This window comes from Trachinotus anak, unplaced genomic scaffold (assembly GCF_046630095.1).
Source record: "Trachinotus anak isolate AG129_WGS33_773 ecotype Australia unplaced genomic scaffold, CSIRO_AGI_Tana_v1 ptg000012l, whole genome shotgun sequence".
Lineage (NCBI taxonomy): Eukaryota > Metazoa > Chordata > Actinopteri > Carangiformes > Carangidae > Trachinotus > Trachinotus anak.
Window position 1 is genome coordinate 23,080,584 of NW_027273863.1, and position 20,102 is coordinate 23,100,685.

The following is a 20,102-nucleotide window of genomic DNA, read 5'->3' on the forward strand; positions in this document are numbered from 1 at the left end:
GGATGTCGCAGGCTACGGGCGCCGCCGAGGACAAAAAACAAGAAGCGCAGCAAGAGGGGGGTGTTTTACCCCGGTGAGAAAAAGGGCTTTTAGTCAGTCTGCTTTCTATGTAAAAGGTACACAAGCAATGAGCAGATATTAGAGAAATTCACACACATAGTTCAGTTGGACCTCATTTAAATGAATTGATTATCAGCACTAAAAATCTATTTCACCTTGATGTCCCAAGCCTGTCTGCTGTCCCCTGTCCCTACCTTGGTGTAAGAAGTCTGTCCCTAAGTACCTGTACACTGCAAAACACAGCACAGGAATTTAGTGCAATCGGCAAATCTTCTCTCATTAGCCGAATATAAATATGTAAGGTTTGTTAATTTCAGTTTAATTCAACTACAAAGATCTAGTTTTAATTTCCAGACCACTTTCTAACTTGTAAACGTGAGCCGCTCTAACTAAATGATGAATGAATGAACTCATTACATTAATTTTTTTTTAATAAATAATACTAACACATCAACAGACTTCCCAGCATGCATTGTTTTGAGAGTATTATGACTATTTTATTATTATCACTATTACTTTACTAATTTTACTGATACCTTATATACATTAGGCTACATTAAGCTAGATACTACCTAGAGACTAACAGTAAGCTACTGAATATAGGACTTATAATGAGGTATATTTACATTGTTGTATTTATGCTTTTGCTCAAAGAAAACATCTAAATACATTATAATTTTTTGGTGGCTTAACTTTTCACTTTACTGCAGTGATTTTCAGGTGTCCAGCTGGGACATATTTGAGGATGTGAAAATTATGTGCAGCACTTAGGTAAAGTTGCTGTAATAGCTGTAATGTGTAATTGTACTATAGCAAACGTCATGTGGTTACCTTCCGACCACCGTTTGAAAATAAGTCAGAAATCTGCAAAACTCATGAAGGGTGTAAATTGTGATGCGTGAAAAAAACTTCCAGAAGTGATGAGCAGTGATTTTAGAACAGTTGGCTTTTTTTTTTTTTTTTTTTTTTTTTTTGCTAATTCTTCACAGCTGTTCTGGTAAAACAAACAAACAAATAAATAACTAAATAAATAAATAAATAAATTAATTAATAATACAGATATATACTTTATGACAAGAGTTTGCGGCGGAAGCGGAAATGTTTTACAGCGTGGTTAATGACGTCATCGCGGCTCCGGTGTCTAATGGCTGAACAACAACAACCGTCGGCGAGCGACAAACTTTCACAAACTTCCACAGAGACGAGAGAAAGTTGGAAATAGCACATTGTTTCGACTGTGTAACAGTTAAGGCGTATTTGTCTGTTTTTCGGGTTGTCACAAATGTGGAATTACTGATGGATCCGAGATATGATATACCGCGGAGGGCCGCCGGTGGTGGCGGGGGCTCGGCGAACTCGTCTCCCGCTCTGGGAGCTCAGTCGCGCCGCAGGAAGATGCCTCCCAGACCCGCTGATTTTAAACTTCAGATTATCATTATTGGCTCCCGTGGTGTTGGTAAAACCAGCCTCATGGAGAGATACACAGACGACACTTTCTGCGAAGCTTGCAAGTCGACAGTAGGTGAGGACAGGAGGCGTTTACGGGACATGTTTTTGTCAACTTTATATTGACATACAGCAGGGCCCCGTCTACTTACTGGACGGAAGACACCTAAACTACCATGGGGTGGACGGTGTTAGCATTCCGCCTTCTACTCTTTGTGAAATGGGGCTGAGCAGAGGTTACAGCACCGGCTGTAACTGGCCAATTCAAGCTAACTGCAACAACAACACCGCTCAAGCTAACAAAACTGTCCTAGCAACTTGACTGTGTTGCTAAGAAATGTTTTCCTTCTTCTCACACGTTTGAAGCTTGAATTGATTTTAGCTGGTTGTTGTATATTTAAAGCTGTTAGAATAATTTTAGCGTCCAACACAGCATTTTTTAAGTTTTTTAATTTTTTGAAAAGTTGAATTAGAACAGCTGCAAAAACATAGAGGTACACAATAGGTTCAGCATTTGTAAAGTTTGAATATCACAGCCTCAAAATATGATAAAATTATAGTTTGAATAAAGATAAAATAGGCAAAAATGAACAGTAACACGCAATAAAAACAGTCAAACTCAATAAGAAAACATAAGATAGAGCCACATACTGCACAAATGAGGTGCAAATCAAAAAGCAGAATGATAAATTAGTCATTCTTCGCTAAAATAAAAGCTGTATGTGTCAATTAGGTTGTTTTTTTTCAGATTTCTTATTCTTAAGCAGTTTATCAGAGGTGAGTAAAGAGTCTATCTGATACACTGAAAATGTCTCTGAGGCTAAAGGAGTATGGAGCTGACACTGGCAAACCAATAAAGATAATCCCATAATTTCAAGGTTTTCTTGCAGGTGAAGATCAGACAAATAGAAGTTTCTACATATTTTACAGAGAGGGTTGTCACTGTCTGTAAAGTTAGCTGGAGATGAGAGTTTAAAGTCGGTTTCCATTACTTTGCACACAGCACAGCAGGGATCTGCAGCTGTTCAGTAATAGTATAACTTAATTTACAACTGGTGACCCTGTTTGTGTAATTAGATGAGGATAAAATTATGCCCCATCGAATGCCATTCCTCACACCCATTTTTCATATTTCTACTCAAAGAACTGGCACATAATACATATTTCTACACAGTCACTTAAACTCATTGATCACTAGTATCTGAACTCATTGAAAAGTTGCTGTGCTATGATTATAGATGCTGCCATCTTGAAATACATGAGGTCTGTTTATATGTGGAATTGGGTAAACAGTCCTGTGACCAACACAGCAGCCAGCCATAGTGTCCAAACCCAAAATAGTCGCACACAGGCAGCTGCCATGGCAGAGCTCCATTTTGTGCCCTGTCATTCCTGTGACACAGCTCGCAGGTTGTGTGAGCTGCGCGTCATTAACATTGTGCTCCTTTGATCACAGATAATACAGAGGGAATAATCTGACAATCAAGTCTGTGAAAATATTGTCTTTTAATAGATCATAGATTGGTGTTGTCATTGTGCACAGCTTTTATAAGTATGACACAAGTATTAGTAATTTCCTCAGTCATTGTTCAGCAGCTGTCAAACCAAGGAAACCTACCATTCTCATGTAGAAATATAATTTTACCAGACACACGCCCTTAATGCAGAGAAGGGATGTCGGTTTTCTTCATGCAGTTTGATGTAGAACCAACCAACCAAAGTACTAACTTAAATAATACCAACATAAAGGCAAAGCAACACAGGAAATGCTGGTGCATGTACACATTCACATGTGTGTTTTTAATTCCCCTCATAGGTGTTGACTTCAAAATCAAGACCGTTGAGCTGAGAGGGAAGAAGATCAGGCTACAGATATGGTGAGTAATTGTACAGAATATTCCAGAAGTTTCCTTTACTCCTCTACATGGTGCATTTCCTCTGTCTGTCCTATCATGGAGTGTTTCCTCTGTCCTTTCATGCTGCAAACTGCTCTAACAAAAAGCTACTGGTGGCTCAGTCGGTGCATATCAGCTCTGTGTAGTGGGTGAGGCATGTGCAAAAAGAAATACCTTAAATTTGTGGCTAATGAGAAAATATAGTAAAATAATAGCATGTATATATTTTTCAAAACATGTTTTTATCCAATGAGCATGTTGCTCCAGTGGGAATCTAACGTAACTTCTACCTACAGAGCAACAAGGGATCATACTGTCCAATGTTGATATCTAAACAGCTGCTGTGGTCTTGGTGACAACAGCTGATGGTGTATTTGTAACCTTCACATGTAATTCTTGTAATGACTTACACTTACATGTAATTCTGTCCTGCAATAAATTCTCCTTCATGAAGTTTATAATGTTCAGTTTCTTCAGTGAGTTGAGGTTAAATAACAAACACCTTTCTGTATAACACACTGCAGTTCAACAGCACCGCTGACTACATCCTCAAATGATGATGTTGCTGAATTAACACCACCACATTTTAAACTTCATGAAACAAGAATTTATTATGGGACATTTTATTAGCCTGTATTAGTTATAGCCAGGTTTACCTAATAAACTAGCAACTGGGTATATTTTTTAAAGTAAAACCAAGGTCTAAGGGTAAAACACTGCTACTGCTGCAGAAACTGTGGTCCAGACTCAGGCAGCACTACATGCAATTTGCAATTTGGTTATGCATTTAAACCCCTTAAGCCCCTTGCAGGAATGCCAGAGATACCATGTATATTAGAGGAACCACATGGTTGTCTACACCTAAATTTAAATAATTAAGTAGCGCCACTCAAGCCCACCATTTTTTTTAGTGACATCTACTTTACTTTTTCCATCTGATCTAATCTGACAAACCTGATTCATAGTCCAAAATACGAACTAACACCCTTCAGAGTCATTTAAATGTACTAATAATTAGCAGTAATTTGATTTTAATTTAATTTGAGAATTAACAGATTTCTCTTAAATCTTTCTTGCAATAGTACAAATAAGACATGAAAGGAAAAAAAACTCTTGACATGATATTAATCAGTAAGTGATGGATGTCTGTGACTTAAAGTTGTCAGTTAATAGTGAATTGTACAGTAACTGGTCTCTGGAGACATACTGTGTCATTGTTGCTTGGTAATCAGACTCAACTGCCTTTTTGTTTCACTTCATTATTCTAATATATTATTTAAATGGCTGAAATTTGCTCAGAGACATGAGCAGCTATTCAGAAGTCTGAAACCGGTCTTGTAGTGTAATTGCTCAAACAGACCCCCAGTGATGGGGATGATGTTATTTGATTTTCCTGTTCCTCTACTTGTGTCTTGTGACTTTGACTTGGCTTTAATTACATTTTGAAAACATCTAAAACATCCAGTGTTCTTGTCCAACGATTGAAAAACATGCCACAAACTACAGTTAGGAAAGCTTGTATATGCCTTTGTGTGACTGTGTTGGGCTTAAATGTGGGAACTCCATTGCTTATCTCACTAACACATCTGACCTCTTCACTAACCCCCCCCCCCCCCCCCCCCCCAAATCCACCCTCCCACCCCCACATCACATCTGCCGTTTACCACGTCCCATTTTGTTCCCGCTTCTCTCCCCCGTCCTCGACCTGTCCGATCAGGAAGGCCGTCCCCACTGTGTCTTGTCTCTCATTTTGAACTGCTCGCATCAAGCTCCATCACTGCCGCGCCCGGCCTTACCTAACCCTGCCATTGTGCTGCTGTGTCTCTGTCTGCTCTCTTGCTCATAAGCCTGACTGTGACTCACAGGGGGAACAGGGAGAGACTAGCTGGCTGAAGGTACAGTAACACTGCACTGTGAGTGGAGCTCAAACTGCTTGTCATTCTGCTAACCCAGACTCAGATGATCAGCTGAATCATAACATAACCTGAAAAAAATCACATTCAGTTTGAGTAGATGTAATTTCAAGTGTCTGTGATTCTTAGTGATTAACTACTGCTTTTAAAAAAGACTGTCATTTTAATTTGAAGTTGATTGTAAGACTTGGTTTCCAACACCATAATGTAGCTGCCATTGCCATTTTCAACTGTTTATTAATGCAGGATTCTCAACAACTGTAGAGTAACTTCTACTATGAAAACTCATTTTATATAACTACAGCACTATATTGTCAGTAGCTGTCTGTTTATATACCGGCCTTGACTCATGGGTGCCTACAGGAGGCATTATAGTTGTTGACAAATACATTAATAAACACTTATTTCTGCTCACAGCTACATTAAAGTGTGTTTAAAGCCATTTATGAAGTGTAAAAGTAAAGTGTTAGCATTTTTTAGCTAGATACAAGAAGATGATGATTATGTGGGTCCTCATAAAGAGAGATTAAAAATGAATGATGTGTAAAGAAATGAATGTTAATGAGTAAAATTACATTGATAATATGTTCATAGAAGCTAATTCTTCTTTCCCTTTTGTTGTTTGATTTTGATTTAGTGTTCAGATTCACTAATATATTATAAAGATTAATTTCCTTTTTTAATTATGAGCCTATTAGTCACATTCATCCTTGTTGAAAGCAAAATATTGTAAATCATTCAATCAGTATTTTGGTATTCCCAAATGATTGGAGACCCTGCACTGCTCTGACAAATGAAAGCCTTTGTTGTTTTGATGATACTGGATTTCATTTCTTTCGTCCAGGGACACTGCTGGCCAGGAGAGGTTCAACAGCATCACATCAGCCTACTACAGAGGTGCCAAGGGAATAGTGCTAGTGTATGATATCACGAAGCAGGAGACCTTTGACGACCTTCCAAAATGGATGAAAATGATAGACAAGGTAAACAAACACTGTGGACGGTTCCATTTTTCTGAAGAGTCTCATTAGATGAAATATGCCTCTTCCTTGTTGTCCTTGGGTGTGTTCCTCTGCCATTATTCCAACATATCAGAGAGCAGCTGTTTCTCTTGTACAATGACAAAACAGTTCCTCGGGTTGTGCCATGCATCTAGCACTAATGTTTACATAAACATTCGCTAACAGCGCCAACCCAGCCAACATCCTGTAATATCCACGCTTCAGCTCTAACTTTGTCTTTAGGCTCGTTAGCACTGGCAGCAGGTACATGAGCTGGAGGTGTGTTTGGAGGTGTCGCTCTGCAGGGACACTTACAGCCTGACTCATACTGGATCTATTTGAGAGTTTTAGAACTCTGATCATGATACATCAGTTGATACTGAATTTCTTTACACAACATCGGTAAACATTTTTGATTGGGTTTTCCTAAATTAGTTTAACAATTGTGACCAATAAGTGAGAACTGAGCTTTTATTCACTTTAATGGAGGTGGTACATGCGATGAACAGTCATTTTATGTTGACAGTAATATTTAATATTCATTGCAAGTCTCACTTCAGCATCATGCAGAAATAGATCACCCTTGCCCTGTACCTGTGCAGGTAAATTCACCAGAACTTAACAGTTTTCAAGGTGTCAGTACGCTGAACAGATTTCATTGCAGTTATGTAGAATTACTTTTATGAAATGTGAGGGTGCTGATTTCCTGATTTGCCCCCCCCCCCCGTCACTGTTTTGTGTCAGTATGCCTCAGAGGAAGCAGAGCTTCTCCTGGTCGGGAACAAGCTGGACTGTGAGACCGATCGTATCATCTCCAGACAGCAGGGAGAGAGGGTGAGTCCAACACACAACTGCACCCTTTCACCGTATCACAGAACCACATCTACGTTTTCTGTAAATATGAACAGGTCAAAGTACAGAGCTATGTCACTTGAAGTCTAGCTCAGGTGCCATTTCAGTCTTAGAAGCACACAAAGTCCGTGTTCCCTACAGCACAATCCATTGGCACAATGAAATTTGAGAAAACATAATTTTTTGTATTAACTGGACTGTGAGACTTAATTCCTTACAATTTTTATTTATCTATTCTCTAATTATTTATTCTGAACTTTAATTTCTTCTCCTATGAAACGATGCAGTTGTTCTAATTTCACACTTTATCATGTTACAGTTTGCCTCTCGAATAAGTGGAATGCGCTTCTGCGAAGCTAGTGCCAAGGACAACTTTAATGTGGATGAGATCTTCCTGAAGCTTGTGGATGACATTCTTAGCAAGGTTGGTGTAGTATAATTTCCAGTTTTTTTTTTTTTTTTCTGTAAAAATCAACATGCAAGCACACAAGCTGTTTTGAATTTGATGTTTTGACTAAACTAAGTCACCTGTGGTTATTCCACCTGCACCTGGCACAACAGTCTGCTCTGTCCCGCCTTGTTCAGTAGTGTCATTAAATTTCATACAATCTGTCTAAATGACTGAATGAATAAATAGATTAAACCCTGTCCCAACTCTGCCCAATACAACACCTTAACACTTCTTCTAACTATTAGTGAATTCCCACAAAACTCAACCTAAATTCTGATAATGACAAACAGGTGGAAACTGGATGAAAAAATATGTCCCAGCAGAGCTAATTACTATGTGTTCATCATGTTTTTCTCAGTTTTTAATGAGGAACTGTCAAAATACAGAGTAGGACACAAGTACAACACAAGTCTCTTTTATTGTTTGGTCTATGAAATATGAGAAGATAATAAAAAATATACAAATTATTTAAGATAAATAGTTTTCCATCAAAGTTCCAGGAACTTAATTTCACATCATTTGTACATGTGTGAAGTGTTGTCCTCTTCAAAAACAAAGCCTGGCCTTCGGTTTTGGTCCATCAGTTGAAAAATCTCTTGAGCTGCTCCATAATGATCGTTGTGGCCCACAAACTACAAACAAAACATATTTGCAGTTGTGGGTTTTGAAGAATGTCGGCTGTATCACAATGCTGTAGAAAATGCTGGCGTACTGCCACAGTTAGCAACGTTTACCTACACTGAAAAAAATGAACCCTCACCTGAACCCTGACAAAGTACCACCCCCCAAGCAGGGCATTTTTTCACATTAAAACAAAGTCTCTTGATTAAAGTTCTTATGTTGGAAATGCCTGATGTAAAACAAAGAACGCACAGGAGAAGCTGAAGCCAGAGGATATTTGGCACTGATAATATTATTAAAACTGTTGCTTGTATGTTGGTGATTACTGTAAAAATGAATGTCTCTAATTTTCCACTGTACGCTGATTGTACCTATGTGGCTCTTGTTCTGCCTGCACTAGTTGGTGGAAGATTTTATCTTAGTTATCTACTAAATGAGACCTACTCAACAGTCAGTAAGTTGCCCGCTATCTAAAAATTCTACATATTAACCCTGTGTTTTCTGATTTTTTTTTTTCGTCCTGATACAACAGATGCCTCTGGAAGTTGCCAACAAGGAGCTTTCCAACAGTGTCCTGTCTCTGCAGCCTGAACCGGAAGTGCCTCCGGAGTTGCCTCCACCTCGCATGCGCTGTTGCTGAGAGTCAGAGTGGTCCCCCATCCATACACACACACACACACACACACACACACACACACACACACACACACACACACACACACACGCACACACGCACACACAGATGCACAGACATGCACACACTCTCACACATGCAGAGCATCAATCTGGCCACTAGGGGGCAGGACACAGCAGCAGTTTGGAGATATCGAGTACTGCTGTTCCAATGCATGGACTCTCTTTAACAACCAGTATTATCTTCCCCTGTTTCTTCTCTTGTTTTGTAACTGCTGCCACACTAACACTTACGCCTGGCGAATCACCCACTTCCTACCACCTTTCTGTCTACACTTGACCCAGACTACCTCATTCCTCGGACCGCTAGGCTAGCCGTGCCCCACAGGTGCCTTCAAGGTAGAGAGCCCTCTGGTAGCAGTTGCACATTTTCTATGGAGGGGGATTACTGAGGGCCTTACAGCGTGTTCTCTTCCTGTTTTCTTTAGTCATCACACACACTGTACACTATGATTAACATTGTCTGAGTTGCCCTGATGGTGTGTTATCTGCATTTTCTAGCTCAGAGAAAAGGGATAACGATATCTCATGTCTTTTCAGCTTAGGTTGAATTCTGGGTCTGGTACAGTAGTTTTATATTCTTCTTCATAGGTATTATTACCAAGTGACGAGTTGACTTGAGGTAAACAAAAGCACATGATGTAAATATGGTGTGTTGCTGTAATGACTGGACAAGGTGCAGATATTTGTTGCCAGCAGAAGGTGGTTTTGTGGTGGTGATCATATCAGTTTGTATTCCTTTGCCTTAAAGTATTAAAGTGGCTGGAACGGCTCTTTTCACATTTGTATAAATTGTAATGTTTTGCACTACAATCCATCTAAACTAGTTAAGCTGACAAGCAGTAGAAGAAAGTACACAAGTTGTAGTTTAGCACTAATAAAGATCAATGCCGCCACAGTAGTGGCTGCTCAGAACTGCTCTTCCACATCCTGTTAAAGTGGGCTGGAGACGCAAGGAGAGATGGGTAATGTAGTCTTTGAGGGACTGGTGTTTTTCACAGGGACATTTTCCATGTGTGTTACTGGCTTTTCAGAGGGAATAGAGGCAGTAAGAAGCTACACAGACACATGGTTTTAGCCTTCATTTTAATATTTCTAAGTGTTTTGTTTTGACGTTTTTCCTTTGAATTCAGATACAGTTTAGAGAAGACTGTGTGAGTCTCTTTTTTTGGGGGGAAAAGTGCAGGAAGGTTTGTGTAGTATTTGAATGACTCAGGAAACTTCGATTGGCTCATTTTGTCTGGCTTTTTACTGCAGACTTGCTTTGAGTTTCATATCAAATTAATAAAGGAACATCTTCATAAAAAAATCCTGCGTGAAGGGGACTTTTGTGTTTTATAGAGGAGGTTAGCGGCTTTGAATTTATGATTTGGCAGTTTGTTATGGACCAGTATGGTGATTATGCACATTTTCAAAAATACTAGGCTATGCATGTTAAGCCCTCCTTCCGTCATAGATATTGATCATGATTTCAATTCTTCCATCTTTGTTGTGGAACTAATGTCGTAGGAGAAATGTAGCACTGTGGATGTTTCTGATTTGTTGTTACACGTCGAAGTAAAAGCCCAAGTCTGAGGCTGAGGAAGGACGAGATTTGGATTGAATTAAACTGACTTTCTGTAAATTCATTTTATTTTTCGCTGAAGTTTTATGTTAAGTTCAAGCTTTTGTGGACTTAAAAAGGCACATGATGTATTTCTAACAAATGAATAGTTTCATGCCAAAAGAAAAATGTTGAAAATGTGAGACTTTTGCCAACAGAACAGTCACTGACACCTGCGCACAGCGACCTTCGCATACAAATTATGTCCAATTCAGCAATTTGATCACTTGTATTTTTGAAATGGTGAGCGGTGAGCATTTCTTCAGACATTGTTTTTTTGGAATGAAACCTTTCATCCCCCTGCCTCCCCTCCCCCTGACTTTTAGCATTTGCCACTAACCCTGTGGGCTTTGTTTTAGTAGCCAAGCCTCTTGCTACTCAGTGTTTTAAATATACATTTTAAAAAAATGCTTTTATTTGAAATGTGTATCCTTCAAGATGGAAGACTGTACTTTGTATTAAACCTGTTTTAAGTCTTTGGGAAGTTTTGGCACGTTCAAAGCAGATTTGTGGTATTTATAACTTGTGGCATTCTTGAACTAATGAAATGCAATTAAAGATATCTATATTTATTACCAGATTAAGGTCTTGATTTAAATGTGTGGCTGTGTGTTTTGCTTCAAAATGTGGATCTCACTGACGGAAGATAGACAGAGGACTTGCTGCTTCCTCCTTGGTGCGTCTTTGCACATCATGTGAGGGGGTTCAACAGCTGATAGTGTGTGTAAACTGTATATGTGTGTGTGTGTCATTAGGACATGCGCACCAAAGCGTGTCAGACCTGGTCCCGCCTGGTCCCGGAGAAAACAAGGGGGGTGTGCTTGGGTTACTTGTGAGGCAGCAGCGCATGCGCCCCGCAGAAAATCACGGCCGAGCCTCAAACCGCAGCGACTGCAGATCCTACATGTCAGATAGGAAGGAGTGGGAAGGGGGTACGAGACACGGGGGCTCAACACGGTCAGCCCGGTGAAGCAGGGGGATGGAGACCCGGCGTGCAGGGGAGGAGGAAGAGGGCTGACGCGGCTCCGACTGATTCCTCTCTTTCTAACTTGAGCCCTGTCTGCAGATGCAACCTGTCTGCCAGCCCATCCGTCCCGGTAATCCTTTTTTTATTGAAGCGTTTCCCCCAAGGGGGCTAGAGGCAGAGGGGACTACAATGACAACCTGGTGAACGCAGACAGGGATGGAGTAAAACATCCAGCGCAACGCAGGATGCGCATCCCCAGCCCGACGAGGAAGAAGGTAGAGAAACCTGTCTGTTCCCCTGGTGTCGTATGTCAGAGATTTTCCGCGCTGCTGTGGATTGATCGTTTCCTTCAACGCCCTCCTGCTGCCGGTGTCGGTGTATAATGGAGAGCTCCAATGGCTCTGGCAGCGACACCAAACCGCAGAACCACCAGTTGGAGAAGAAGAGACTGAACCGAGCGCCTTCTCCGGCCAGACCTTTCCTCAAGGATGTGCACTCCCGCTCCACCAAACCACCTGCCATCGTACCGAAATCCCCCAAACTCAGCAAGCAGCAGCAGTCTGCCTCAGTGCCCTTAGCCCATCCGAACCGCAGCTCCAGACGCAACACCACCGGGGCGAAGGAGAAGCCGGCCACGGTCAAAAGTAACACCAAGTCTACTGTCGCGAAAAAGCCCACAAAGGTGCCCCAGCATGCAGCCGCCAGCACCAGACCGGACAGCACCAGCAGTCCGACTCTCGCCAAAGGCAAGAAGGGGAAACTAACCTCGGGGTCCCCGGGCCCTCACATCCATGGATCCCCGATTCGGGTGCCGACCGGAGCGCCTCTCGGCCGCGTCAGCCAAACCGACAGCAGCTCAGACCTGTCAGACTGCCCGTCCGAGCCGCTGTCGGACGAGCAGAGGCTGGCACCGGCCGCTAGTAGCGACGCAGAGTCCGGTACCGGCTCCAGTGACCGGGATCAGACCGGGGGAGATAATCCCCTGCGGGCAGAAGCTACCGGAGCCGCCGCCGCTGCTCCTCCGCTGCGCACAACAGAGGCTTCCGCCGCCAAGGGAAGCATGTCTCAGGCTCAGCCCGCTCCGGGGGCGCACGGAGAAAAACACAAGCAGGAGAAACCCTCAACAAGCGCACAATTCAAACTGCCAGGCACCAAGGATGTAACCGAGGAAGACCTGCTGCGGGAAATCGAAGATTTGAGATCTGAAAACGACTACCTCAAGGTAAGACGGCGCTGTCTCAACAAGTAACAGGGGCACCAGCGGAGGCAGTGATGCTTGTTTGTTGCATATGCTTGATATCAGCACCTAGTGACCAATTTTCATTTAAAACACACACAGTTTTTGTGGTGCATCATTTAATCTAATACCAGAGGGGATGGTTTCTAAAGACTGTCCCGGTACAGGAGGGTCCCGGGTTCAGTCCTCACCATCACCTTTTTTTAAAGTGTCCTTGAGCAGCTCCCACCTGCTCAATAATTGAAAGCATAATCTTTCTGAATAAATTACCACAATCTAAACACAGTCCTCTTTGAGGGCAGCTGTTATCCCCATGTAGACTTACTCTCCATCCATCATGCTGTCTTTTTCACCTTCCTGGGCATCCCCCTGGGTTTGACCTTTATTGATGGGAGATGTATTGATAGTGGCTTCACCCTGTGTGTCCTTTAAATTGCAATTAAAAAAAAATATATATATATATATATATATTGTTGCTGTCAAGTCACTAAAGCCTGTTTTAACAGAAAGACTCATCATTTTGGGACACATTGTCTCCATGTGAACAGATTGTACACAGGGACACACTTTGGTTTAACGTTTGATTTTTATCATTGAACTCATAACATACATAACATACATAACATTTTGAAGTTAGTGTATCATCTGTACGAGGACATTAACTGTTGTGCTGACATCAGCCAGACTCAAATATGGGCTGTTTAAGGTGGAAAATAATGGATCTACAACGTGCCACCGTTGTATGTTTGCATGAAGATCCTGCTTGAAGATTTCATGCAGAACCCCCCCCCACCCACCATTCCCCCCTTCTATAAGTAGGCTATCCCCATAAGTTGGGGAGGGGAGGCAAACAGATAATGCGGCAAACAATCTTGCAGGGAGACAGGTTTATTTGCATTTTGCTGCGAGTATTATTTCAAACTTGATCACGCATGTCTGGGTCTCTCTCTGTGGCTCGGTGAAAACACAAGAGAGTTAATCAGCTTTACTGGCTCTCGCTGTAATGGCTTTATCCCACAGGACTCGATAACAGTCAGATGTCCCATGTGTGTGGGGTTCAAACGTCCTCCTGCCTGGCTGTCAGGCTGCCAGCTGGGTCTCTGAGGTGGACAACACCCCCCCATGTCCCAAAATGTCTGGGGAGTCCCCGCCACTGCTGCCTCCTCTGCTCCTGGAAAAACATGTTTATCATATTCATTTTATTTTTCTCAGAGATGACACTTCTCAGTGAAATCCTAGTATTATTCGATTGTAGCATCACTTATCCTCTTATATTCCAGGTATTTTTGCTTGTTTTGATGCATGAAGAGAACAGTGAAAGAAAAGATGGGCTGATGTGTGACAAAGGTCATGAAGGGGATGTAAACCTTTGTTATTGTGTCTACATCACACTAACAGGTTGATGCCAAGAAACAGATTATCGGGGCTTCAGATAACCATTATTTTTATGACTGGATAGAAGAACTAGAACATTTTGGGATTTTATATCTTGAAAAATTCATCATCATCAAAATGATTGCCACTTGAATTTTTTTCTCATTTAGGTGATAGATTAATAAACATTGTTTCAGATTTTCGGAAGCCTGTGACTGCAGCGTATTTGATTTTTGATCAATCAACTGAATTAACTGAGATGAATCTGCATATATTTTCATATTTCATATTTTAAATTCACTGATACCAGTTGTTTGCTGTCAGCTTCTGTAGCGTTTATAACTGAATATGTCTGGATTGTTGGTCAGCCAAAACAAAGCATTAACTAATTTTATTTAACATTATATTGATAAGTAACTATTCAGTGAATCGAGAAAATAATCGTCAGATTAATTGATAATAAAAATAATTGATAGTTGCAGCCCTGATTATTTTCATGATCATACTTTTTGGTTAATAAAGTAATTGTTTGGGCTATAAATTATCAGAAATGATTTTTTTTTTTTAAAAGCTGGTGTCTACAGCTGAAACCGTTAGTTGATTATAGATTACTTAATTCACAGAAATCAATTAATTTGGATTTTGTCCTTTAGATCAAAAATACCAAACATTTGCTGTCTCCTGCTTTTCAGATGTGGGAAATTGCTGCTTTTTTATTGGTTGGACAGAGCTCACTGTATGGAAACGTCACCTATATGAATAATTGGCAGAGAGATCTACTGTATGATGAATGATGATTATTAGTTGCCTGCCTGTGTCCTACCATGATTGCAGCTGGAGCTCAGGAGCAAAAATATTCATTTTCCAATTAGTTACAGCGACTGCTCAGTAAAGATAACCACACTTAACTTCCTTAAAGAAATGACTAAGTGCTGGTGAGGACTCGGTTACACACTGTCCATAAAGATCAGTGACGTTCTCTAAATATACCTGCTCCCAGGATGCTGCTCTGCCTCTGGTTCTGCTTTTAACCTGTCCATCGATTGGACTGACCCTGTGCGAGGTCATTAGCTCCTTCCTCCAGGGCCCTCCTCAGATAACAACGGGCTCTGTGCCTTTCCAAATGAGGATGGATTTAGTTTTCATTAATTGACACACTCTTCTCTCCCTCCCCTCTCAGCATCCAATTGTCTTTTCATCAGGTGCCAGTCAAGGAATATCCATCCCAGGGGAAATCTGCTGAGCAAACTGATTCCCCAGTATAGCAGACAAACAGATGTCCCCTGAGGTTAACAACAAACTATTGTAGTATCTCAGCACAGACTGGGTTGTTTCATGTTGATGGGAGATGGGGAATATGAATGCATCCCATCCAAAAGATAAGATGCTTAGAGCTGTTACTAGTGATGTTACATCATCAGCACTAAAGAGTACTTGTATTACTGGAACTCATATGTAATCATATGAAAGTATTAGCATAATCTACAAAAGTATATTTATATATATATTGTACTTTCTAACAGCTTTAAACCTGAAGCAAAAAAACATGTTGTGGATTGAATGTACTAAAACAGTCCGTCTGCTGTTCTTAAATATTTAGTGCTAAAATCACTGCTTGGGAAAACTAAACTTTTTCCTGTAACAAAGTAATAAAAATACCAGTTTATCTGTCTTTCTCATAGAGCCGTCATCATCTTTAGGTCCTGTCTGTTGTTTTTTTCCAAGTTGTCTGTTGATATGTTTTTTTTATTCCAAGACTCTCTCTCACTCACCAGAAAGATTTGTAAAATGACTTTTTGCCGACATGCTCTGAGCTTTTATCTCGTGCTGCTCTCTGGTCAAGTCATTTTCATTGATGTAGTCCAAAATTACAAATCACAAATTCACATCAGAAGTCTTATACAATCTGTACAACACACAAAACCCCATATCCAGTTTGCATTTGTGAAGACGCTCGGATGAATCTTGCTGTTTTAGGTGATCAAACGATCTGTCCTATAATGTCTCTACTAGCATTTTATGCTTTTTCATATAAAATATCAAGATCTTCTGAATGCTCTGACATTTGAAAGTCAAAGACGGCACACACAAACATGCACAATGTAAAAAAGGAGGCAAAATCTCATGATTGACAAAAAAAAAAAGATATTTTATATCCCCATGGCCTTTTCTTTAGCATCATCTTTAGCATAAGTCATTGAATTGCAGCCGCTCCTCTAGTTTCAGTGAGTTATTTGTTTGAAGGGGGCAGTAAACCTTTAGTTCTGTAGTTCTATGTCAAAACTTTTCCATGACTGTGGAGCTGCTGAATGATAACTCTCTATCGTATCATTGTAACTACAGGACAGTTTATCATGTATAGCAATAGCACTTAAATGTAGATGTTTCCTTCGACCTAAACTCAACTGATCACCTTTAACCTTTATACACAGAAACTCTAATGTACTCGCTGCAAAGAAGAACGATAACATCAAATAGAATAAAACCAGAACAGTCAGCACACCTCTGTCAGGTGTTTTTAGTTTTCACATTTGTTGAACGTGTCAGCTTTAAAAAAGGAGAAATTCTGGACAAAATTGTTGAATGATTTGATGTTTTTCAAGTCTCACAATTACAGAGTTATACTAGAAGCCAAGCAACGTATTGGTGCAAGTGTTGGATATTAAGATTGTAACTGAAGTAACAGCTGGGCCCTGTTTCCTCTCTGTCTGTCAGGATGAAGTGGACGAGCTGCGAGCCGAGATGGAGGAGATGCGAGACAGCTACCTGGAGGAGGAGGTCTACCAGCTCCAGGAGCTGCGGAGGGAACTCGACCGATCCAACAAGAACTGCCGCATCCTGCAATACCGTCTGCGAAAGGCCGAGCAGAAGAGCCTGCGTGTCGCCCAGACCGGCCACGTGGACGGAGAGCTGCTGCGTAGTCTGGAGCAGGACCTGAAGGTCTGTGTCTTTGCTTTTGTCAGAATTCACTGTATGTTTGTTTCCTTGCATTACGCTTTGACCAGTCACCTTATTTGTGCTTTTATTTCATGTTTTTACGTTTGACAGTTTCAATGCCAGTATTCCCTCAGAATTGTGTCATTGCTACCTGGTGACGCCTTCAAAACAGAACATGGAGTCGTCTTGAAACACTGAAGCTCTTCACTGAACCCAGACTAATAAAACACAGTTTTAACTGGTTTCTTAAAGAGCTGATCCATAGCACTCTGTCATTGTTTGTGAAGCCATCGGAACCAGTGTGACTTATAATTTCATTTGATAATAATTTAATAATTTAAATCAGGAAATAAAAATAATGAAAATAATGACTATATCATCATTTTCCACAGTCCAAAACCTGAAGATATTCAGTTTACAATTATTGAAAAACTACAGTTTTAAAATTAGCAGATTGTGTATATTTGTGATTTACATTATATATTAGTGATATTTAGTGATTTTTAACACAGCTATAGGCCGGATATGTTGGTCTAATGTGTGTGCTGGTGTGTATACGTAAATAGGTAAATACATTGATGGTGTATCTTGTGTGTTGAAGGCACGTCTAATTAAATTTTCATGTACTCGCTTTGTACGATGTAGATAAACGCCACGTGTTTGTTCTCCATCTCAGGTGGCCAAAGACGTGTCGGTGCGTCTGCACAACGAGCTGGAGAGCGTGGAGGACAAGCGCAGCAGAGCCGAGGACGAGAACGAGCTGCTCAGACAGAAGATCATCGAGGTGGAGATTTCCAAACAGGCGCTGCACAACGAGCTGGAGAGGACCAAAGAGGTAAGGGGGTGAAGATGGTTACGACGACGTTGGTGCAGGTCGCCACCGCACGTTTGCTTTTGTGCACACTGAGGCCACGTTTTCATCTCAAAAATGATTGTTTTGTTCACGTAGGAAACAAAATCATTAAAAGAATCCAAGAAATTCAATTTTAAGGAAGATGAACAAAACTACCTCAGTCAATGTGAAATAACACTGGTGACATGATTTCAGTACAGTAGTGAAAATGACTGTATTGGTGGATGTGATCATAACTAATTGAATTCTGTTGCCTTTTCAATTAATGCATGTTGGACATTAAAATCCATGGGGATCACCAGCCTGATCAGCAGGGTCATTGCAGTGAATTAATCTCATCAATTGCTTAAATGCTCCTTGACAGCCCCTTCAAAACAACCTTTATTTACAGGCATGTCAATTTTAACACCTCAAGATAATCACTATCGTAACTACAGGTAGGTTGTGTGTCAGCTGCCGAGTTCTACCTGAGCACTGCTACTCGATACTACCTGAAGTAGCAACCCGCCCTCCCCCTCACAGCTCAGGTGTGTTCACAGACTCCAGGCCAAAAATGAAAATTCAGTGTCTGTGAAAGAAAGAGGTTCAGCCGCGACTCATTCCTCCTGCTTTGCTCTGCAGAATTAAAGAGCTCGAGGCCAATCTACATCAGCCAGTTCAGACCAGGATCTTTTACAGTTTTTAAGCTATGTAAACAGAGACCTGGAGCCATCGTTGCCGGGGTTTGATTCCCTTTATTTACAGGCTGATGTCACAGTCACTGCATGTCCTTACCAGGCTTGTCATGTGTTGTTATTCTCAGAATGAGAGGCTGCTCAGAAATCCAATCATTTGGCATCTTAGTAGCACTGAATATAATCCAGGACAGTTTTATGAAAAAACATTTTACGTAGTTTGAAATTATGTAAAACACACTATAAGTTTTATTATTTGGGTATTTTGCCTTTACACAGCAAATATCTGCATATGAATAAAGGAGCATGTCAGTGTTGCACTGATATGCATTAGACTGTAGATTAATAACAGGGCCTATAATGTTGCCACGGCTTCTATAAGTTAAAGTAGCTGCGAGCTACTTCTAGGCTGCTTTTTTCAGCCTGTTTGTTTACAATCTGGTTAATCTGCATAGATGCAGAGACACTTCTTGTTTTTAGTAAATTTTAGCCTTTTGAATTAATCCATAAAAGAGGACTGGAGGTTTTTTCAGTCCCACTTTATAGTTCAGACTTTTATGTATGAAGTTTTGTTTCACTCCCGTGTTGCTCAGCGGAGAGAATATTTGCTTTGGTAGAAGTGGAGGAAGGTCTTCTCACAGGTAATAAGATGAGCGCAGGCTATTCTCAGTGCTGCTCAGGTTCAGCTGCTTAGACTAATCGATTTTGACAACAGCAGGTAACCTGCCGTCTGGCAACAAAGAGAAAGTAGGCTAATACCCGACCAGTCAGCGTGGAGACGGGGCTTTCTCTTGGCAATTGGATGACACTGTTTCTCTTTCACCGCCACAGCGTCTCCGTACAGACCCTCTCTGTTTCTGCCTCTGTCTGCTCTCCAGGCCTTTTCACTCTTTGAAAATCTGTATTCTGAGGCCATTTGTGACCTCAGTTATCGCTGCTTGCAACATTGTTGTTTTCAAAGGCGACTTATCAGCACCTGACCAAGCTGCATGTGCTGAGACAAGGACAGAAAATCCATGTCTACTCTGGATGTGCCAATGCAGCAAATACAAACTCCAGTTTTTGTTGCCGTCGCTCTGCACTGGCAGCCTTTTGAAAGGAAATAACTGGTGAACAGTATGACTGAAGCGACACGATACTGCACATGAGGAGTTTTTCTAATTTGAGCAGCAGTTATAACTTTGCTGTTGGCTCCAGACCCTTAACTCCGAGCGGGATTGTGGCACATGCGACCACAGAGTGACACACAGACGTAGTGTGGAGGGAGTAGGAGAGAGGCTGAGGTAGCGGCTGCTCTAAATGATTGCAGATTTTTTCTTTGTGTGTGTGTGTTCCCCTGAGCTTTGTCCCAGAAAAACAAAAGCCATCTCTGAATCTGCACCTCCAAATCATTTTGTTGCATGGAATCCACACTTTCGTTGGTAGAGTTAGTAACCATGCACTCAATTTGAAAGTCTTTAATTTCTGTGAAATTCATAATGCGCAGCGGGAACCTGTTTATTCTTTTTTTATTGTTGATAGCAGG

General features: G+C 41.1%; 2 protein-coding genes across 5 annotated transcripts in view; both read left to right on the plus strand.

Moving 5' to 3' along the window:
* The first annotated feature begins 1,166 nt into the window (after positions 1-1,166).
* rab12 (RAB12, member RAS oncogene family) lies at positions 1,167-11,115 on the plus strand. The gene is made up of 6 exons (XM_071490996.1): positions 1,167-1,582; positions 3,323-3,383; positions 6,159-6,297; positions 7,060-7,149; positions 7,487-7,591; positions 8,772-11,115. The coding sequence occupies exons 1-6, from the start codon at positions 1,357-1,359 to the stop codon at positions 8,877-8,879; spliced, it is 729 nt and encodes a 242-aa protein (XP_071347097.1). The 5' UTR covers positions 1,167-1,356; the 3' UTR covers positions 8,880-11,115.
* A 272-nt stretch (positions 11,116-11,387) lies between these two features.
* Positions 11,388-20,102, plus strand: part of LOC139629061 (microtubule cross-linking factor 1) — a 70,388-nt gene continuing 61,673 nt past the window's right edge. For 2 of the 4 annotated variants that reach the window (XR_011692900.1, XM_071491416.1), the window contains exons 1-3: positions 11,388-12,724; positions 16,829-17,053; positions 17,727-17,885. Coding sequence is in view for 3 of the 4 variants with exons in the window: in XM_071491416.1 (XP_071347517.1) it covers positions 11,885-12,724; positions 16,829-17,053; positions 17,727-17,885 (1,224 nt within the window). In the remaining variant the exon portion in view is untranslated. The remainder of the gene's footprint in view (positions 12,725-16,828; positions 17,054-17,726; positions 17,886-20,102) is intronic. The other 2 variants (XM_071491414.1, XM_071491415.1) reach the window with 2 other exon arrangements.

Bases quoted from the DNA above. Each gene is read 5' to 3' on its own strand.
- rab12 (XM_071490996.1), top strand. From the start codon at position 1,357: ATGGATCCGAGATATGATATACCGCGGAGGGCCGCCGGTGGTGGCGGG. The intron at 3,384-6,158 runs GTGAGTAATTGT...TCTTTCGTCCAG, and splicing joins AAGATCAGGCTACAGATATG to GGACACTGCTGGCCAGGAGA. The intron at 6,298-7,059 runs GTAAACAAACAC...GTTTTGTGTCAG, and splicing joins GGATGAAAATGATAGACAAG to TATGCCTCAGAGGAAGCAGA.